The sequence below is a fragment of the Asparagus officinalis genome, chromosome 1, assembly GCF_001876935.1.
Source record: "Asparagus officinalis chromosome 1, Aspof.V1, whole genome shotgun sequence".
In the NCBI taxonomy this organism is placed as follows: Eukaryota; Viridiplantae; Streptophyta; class Magnoliopsida; order Asparagales; family Asparagaceae; genus Asparagus; species Asparagus officinalis.
Genome location: NC_033794.1, coordinates 86,191,725 through 86,198,618, shown reverse-complemented (window position 1 = coordinate 86,198,618; position 6,894 = coordinate 86,191,725). Strand labels below are relative to the sequence as shown.

The 6,894-nt window shown below is 41.9% G+C and overlaps 1 protein-coding gene across 1 annotated transcript; it reads left to right on the top strand.

Annotated features, from left to right (window-relative positions):
- On the top strand, positions 334-1,381 carry LOC109836923. Its single transcript, XM_020404970.1, has 2 exons — positions 334-709; positions 774-1,381. The coding sequence occupies exons 1-2, from the start codon at positions 334-336 to the stop codon at positions 1,379-1,381; spliced, it is 984 nt and encodes a 327-aa protein (XP_020260559.1).

The window sequence follows — 6,894 nt, the reverse complement described above, 5'->3', positions numbered from 1 at the left end:
TATTGGTTTTGGGTCTGGTTATTTACCAAATTGTCATCTACGTTTGTACACCTATATAAAGGATTGTTTTAAGGTTTCTAAACAATCAGAGAGGTAATTAAGAGAGATTCTAATCATTATATTAGGGTTTAGTAAGAATTGAGAGTTTGTTCTTAATTCTAGTGAGATTGTGAGAGAGAGATTATAATCTTTTTATACTCATAATCTAGAGAAGGTAATTTCCTTCGCCATATACTGAATTGTGCTTGTGTTTCTGTCATCCTCTTCTCAACCCACCTTTGATAATTCCACGATCAAAGGTGCTCGCACGGCAACTCGTATCAGGAACCAATGATGAGGAGTGATCATAGGGATGTGATTGATGAGAGTGAGAAGTTGGTGACAAGTGAGAAAGAGCATATTGGTGAGAAATGGGAGAAGGTTGAGAGATATGTAGCACATGCACCTTATAAGCCTCTACTACCCTTCCCTCAAAGGCAAGTTAAAGCAAAGTTGGAAAAACAGTTTGGGAAATTCATAGAAATATTAAAAAAATTGCATATTAACATCCAATTTGTTGAAGCCATTTCCCAAATGCCCTCCTATACCAAATTCTTAAAGGACATTCTATCAAACAAGAGACGATTAGAGGAGTATGAGACTGTAGCCATAACTCAAGAGTGTAGTGACATCATACAAAATAAGCTACCACCTAAGTTTAAAGATCCTGGTTCGTTTTCAATTCCTTGCACAATTGGTGATATGTCAATTAATCGTGCTCTATGTGATTAAAGATCCTGGTTCGTTTTCAATTCCTTGCACAATTGGTGATATGTCAATTAATCGTGCTCTATGTGATCTTGGTGCTAGTGTCAGTCTTATGCCATTGTCTATATGTAACAAGTTGCAGATGGTAGACTTGAAGCACACTACTATCTCCCTCCAATTGGCAGATCGATCGGTTAAACGTCTGGTAGGTATATTAGAGGATGTACCTATCCAGGTTGGTAAATTCTACATCCCGGTTGATTTTGTTCTTCTTAAAATTAAGGATTCTAAAATCCCCATTATATTGGGAAGACCTTTCCTTGCTACCGCTGGTGTGGTAATTGATGTGAAGAATGGAAAGCTTTTTCTCAATATAGGGGATGAAAAGATGAATTTTGATTTGTTTTCTGCTATGAAGTTTCCACTAATTGATGATACTTGTTGCATGATTGACACGATTGACATGGTGGTTAGAGAAGATTTTACCAGAGATATCTCAAGTGATCCTCGTGAGAAATGTTTAGTAAAGAATGGGGTACCAGATGATGATGATCAGGAAATAACTTCCTATGTTACAATGCTTCATGAAAACCCACCTACACCAAAACCACCTACAGCAAGGAACCTGATGTAGTGGCTGAAATTGCAAGGGGGCTGAATGACCATGTTGTGTCCGTAAACACAGATGTGTCAAAAAGCAGCAGAAAAAGTCCAGAACAGGTTTGTGGAGGAAAAACCGCACCTAAGGTAGAACAAAAGGCACATTGGACTATCAAGAGCATTCATTTGGATTTAAAAGAAGCAGGAGAACAGAGAAAGCTTTAACTAAATGAACTCGATGAATGAGGTTAGATGCATATGAGAATGCCAAGATTTACAAACAAAGAACAAAGAAGTGACACGATCAACACATCCTCCATAGAGAGTTTACAGAAGGAGACTTGGTACTTCTATTTAATTCTCGACTCAAGGTTTTTCCAAGAAAACTTCGCCTCGAGGTGGTCAGCGTCATTCCAAGTGCGTAAGGTATACCCATTTGGGGCTGTTGAAGTATGGAGTGAGGCCATGAGAACCTTCAAAGTCAATGGACAGTGGTTAAAGCACTATTTTGCGGGCACTCCAATCGAGAAGTTGGGTACTTTTACCCTCCCCAACCCATCATCATCGTGAGCATCGAAGGGGTCGAGCTCATGACCATAAACGAGCGCTTCTTGGGAGGCAACCCAAGTTTTTCTTTCACTTTATTTTTCTTTCTAGTGTTTGATTTTAATTAGTTTTCTAATTAGGTTGATGTGAATTATTACGCAGGTGGATAACAAGATGGGTAGCAAAGAGTTCAAGGATAAGAAAAACTAGAAGGAGAAGACTAAGGAAAATTGTTGAATAATCTGGTTACACGGTCAGGTTGTGTCCACAGACACAGCCGTGTAGCTGTCGGGCGACAGTCTCCAATTCAATTCCAAATCCTACCACACCCCTGATATGCTGAACACCTGAAAACTAAATTACTTCCTGTAGGCTGTCTAGAAATCACAATAGATAGCTTATCCCCCATCAAACACCGATGATGGAAGTTACAATCTGACGACTTTTAAAAGGCTACAATTTGAAGACTTTCACGTAGATCGCTGAAGGTTATAATCTGACGACCTTCACAACAACTGATGAGAGCTCTAGTTCAACAGCATTAACAATTAACATCGGGAGTTACAATCTGACGACTCTCATATTCTCAAGGAGCCAAGACGAAGATTACAAGACAATGATCTTTGCAAACACTATAACAAAAGAGATTACTTGTTGATAATCTCTCCAAAGCAAGACGCGGAACTCATCACCGCGCTCTAAGACCAAAACACGGAGGTCCTTCCCGTGTATCAACACCAAAACACGGAGGTCCTTCCCGTGTGTCAACAGTAAAACGCGAGGGTCGAACCCACGTTACAACATCAAAACGCTGGAGTCGGACCCGCGTTACAACATTAAAATGCTGGGGTCGGACCCGTGTTTTTCAATACTCAGCGGGTACTCAACTCCGCGTCTCCAGTCTAAAACGCGGAGTTAGGGTCTTGAACGCCAACGTGGGCGTTTGACTCGTTCAAACACGAGCTGAACGGTTACAGGAACCGTTTTTCCTCCACGATTTGAGGGATTTCCGCCTCACTTAGGAGCGGATTAAGGGGGCGGTTACACCCCTTAATTCCATATAAATATGGGTAAACTCAATTGAGTTCAGAGGGGCATTTTTTGGATCTGAGAGTTGGCAGCGGTCTGTTGGAACTTCTTGGCAGCAAAGGGGGAGATCTTGGAGCATCATAGATTGAGAGATCGGCATTCATCCTTTGGAGCATTCCTTAAAGCCTTCGGCCTTGGCTTGAGAACCGATTCTCGGTTCAAATCAACTCTTTTTCAAGAGTTCAAACTCGTTCAGAGTTATCAACTCATTTCAGAGTTCTAAAAGTTGCCACGCAAGTTCTCCACAACGTCAAATTGTGAGGAGAAGACATCGTTCTAGTGAATCAAGATATTCGGATCATCAACGGAGAGCAAATTCGACGCAAGCATTCGAAGGAGGCACTCTATCGCTACCGTGAAGAACCCAGTTTTAAATAAAGGGGAGAATCAAATTCGTTCTCCTCTCTTTTGTAATCAAATTGTAACCAGGATCGAAGGAATACAAGTCAAGTTTCAAAGGAATACCGGTCAGCGAGACCCCCGAATACTCTGCGTAGCGCGACTAGATTAAGGGGCGGATATAAGAAGTTTATGGATTCAAGGCATCTCAACCAGATCCATATTCACCAAGAGCCATCCCTATCCAATCATGGACTGGGGGTTCCAGTTCAAACCTCACGATCTGTGAGTAATTCTCTTCGAATCTTTACAACAGATTTGAGAGAGTTCATATCGAGAGAAAGACCGATGCAGCAAGTCATTCGTTCATTCTAATGTGAACGGCTGATTCCTATGGTCCTCTCGGGATATCAATGCTACTCATATGCGGCCAAACCATTGGTGCTCGACCAATTAACGTACGTTGCTTTGTCTAACCAACAACGACGTTCGCACAGGAAGAAGTCTCCAGAGATCGGATATCCTGAGGTCACTATCAATGTGATCGGCAGAGGGAAAGCCTCGGGTCCTAGTTCCGATGACTCTGAGACAAGTCATTCACCGACCGTCAGAGAAATCGCTAATGAGTTTGAAGGAATCTACCAACGCACTCGGACGCGAACGGGAGCCATTCTCCCTATCAACTATCGAAGGTTAGCCAGAGGAACCAATTCCAGTGATGAACACTCAGCCATTGCATAGTCCCAATCATCAAGCTCTTTTGTTGAACATGAGAGCCCCGCTTATATGACGGGAAACCATGAAGATCTCACGAAGAGACTTGATGAGCAGGAGGCCATGATCAAATCTTAGCAAGAGGCCATCAATGAACTCATGGCCCTGTTAACTCAAATCGTCGCAAACAAGGCCAAATCTCAGAAGACATATTCGCCACCCAGGCAAGAATCTTCCCGGAGAGGAAAAACGTCTTCATCCCGACCTCACACAAACAAAGGGAAGGGAAAGATGGTTGATGACATGGCTTCTGACCAAGAAGCCCACAACCTGGAATCTTCCTCTGATGAAGGAAGAGAGACTGAGAACGAGTATAATCTCCAGTCTGCAAAAATGGAAGAATTGGAAGCCCGTCTTAATGCCATGGCCAACAGAAGCGAGCTCCAAGACGAAGGAGTTGTCAGACCCTATCCTGCCGAATGGGATGCAGCCCCTTATCCCCCAAAATTTGAAGTCCCGACGCTACAAAATTTTGACGGCACGGGATCACCGAACCAACATATTTATCATTTCAAGTCACAGACTGGGAATGTAATATCAAACGATGCCATACTGGCTCGATTGTTCATTGGCACCCTCAAGGGAGTTGCCCTTGAATGGTTCAGGAAACTACCTGCGGGATGTATCCAAAGGTGGGCAGACTTAGAGAGACTCTTCCTGTCAAGATTTTTTGAAGAGGATACAGAAGTCTCCATTCATACACTTCTCGCCACTAAGCAGAAGAAGAGGGAGTCCGTCAAAGCCTTCATCAAGAGGTTTCGAACCATGGCTCTCCGGTGTTCGTCAGGTATGACACAGTCTACTTTAGTAGAGACCTGTCGACACAACTTGCAGACCGACCTCCTAGCCCGAATCGGAGTAACAGAATGTCGTTCTTGGAGACAACTAATCTCTCAAGGCGAACAGGCTCAAAAGATTATTGCCAGGATCAAAGCTGAAGAACAAAGTAGGTAGGATCAACTTGAGCAATCGGACCAAGCCCAACCTTCTCCTGAGCAATCGGACCAAGCCCAACCTCCTCAGTCAGAAGGGGAAGATACTACGACCACTGAAGCTAATCCTCTTCAGTAGGATGTCGGGTCTCCAATAACTATCACGTTAATAATTACTTCTGATAGTCAAACTCATTAGATAGTAGCCTACTCATTTTCCCCCTGCACTTGTTCAAGACTGGGGGTTGGTTTATTTATAGTTCATTGGATTATGAGTAATAAAGTTTCTGAGTTGTTATGTTTAATAGAATACCTCTGTCAACCATAAAATTTACCAAAACTATCATGTTAACAGTTACCTATGATAGTCCATCAATCTGCCAATCCTCTTCAATAGGATGGTAGGTCCACAAAACTATCACGTTAACAGTTACCTCTGATAGTCCATCAATCTGCCAATCCACTTCAATAGGAGGGCAGGTCCACAAAACTATTATGTTAACATCTACCTCTGATAGTCCCTCAACTTGTTAATCCTCTTCTCAATAAGATGACAGGTCCATAAATCTATCACGTTAACAGTTACCTCTGATAGTCTATCAATCTGCCAATCCTTCTCAATAAGATGACAGGTCCATAAATCTATCACGTTAACAGTTACCTCTGATAGTCTATCAATCTGCCAATCCTCCTCAATAGTATGACAGGTCCATAAATCTATCACGGTAACAGTTACCTCTGATAGTCTATCAATCTGCTAATCCTCTTCAATAGGATGACAGGTCCATAAATCTATCACGTTAACAGTTACCTCTGATAGTCAAGCTCATCAGATAATGGCCTGCCAGGTGATGTGCCTCTATTCCGACTTCATGGATAGTGCCCCACTAGGCGATGTGCCTTGTGTACCTCTTTTTTATTCCCTTGCTAAGTCTTAATCAAGACTGGGGGTTGGTTACTTGGAATTCATTGGATTAAGAGAAATGAATCTTTCACATCGTCGAGTTAACATTACACTTCTGACGATCATCATCCCCACAGAGTATGCATTCAACTTGCATCACTCCCAATTTGTCACGTTAACAATATACCTCTGACAACAATCAACTTATCAATCCTTGACAATAGGATTATAAGTCCTCAAAATTTCTCAAATCGTAATCTTCCCCAGCAAGACGCTAAGTCTTCAAAATCTTGTTCAAATCACAAGCATCAAAATTTATCGCTTTTGATGATAAACTCATTTAGCAAGTTTCCCCAGCGAGACGTTAATTCCAAAAATCTTGTGCAAGTCACAAGAACACATTCCTGTCAAGTTAACATCAAACCTCTGACAAAACCCACTTATCAATCCTCTTCAATAGGATGATAAGTCCATAAAGTTGCTCCAATCGCAACACATTCCTGTAACGTTAACAATATACCTCTGACAACAATCCACTTATCAATCCTCGTCAATAGGATGATAAGTCTCCAAAGTTGCTCCAATCGCAACACAAACTCTCGTCATGTTAACACTAAACCTCTGACAACCCACTTATCAATCCTCTTCAATAGGATGAGAAATCCACAAAGTTGCTCCGATCGCAACACATTCCTGTCACGTTAACATTATACCTCTGACAATCCACTTATCAATCCTCGTCAATAGGGTGATAAGTCTCCAAAGTTGCTCCAATCGTAACATAAATTTCCGTCATGTTAACACTAAACCCATGACAATCCACTTATCGACTCTCCCCAATAGAGCGAAAGGTCCACAAACCTGTCATGTTAATATCACACCTCTGACAAAATCAACTTATCGACTCTCCTTAATAGAGCGATAGGTCCATAAATTTTAGTCAAGTTAACATCACATCTCTGA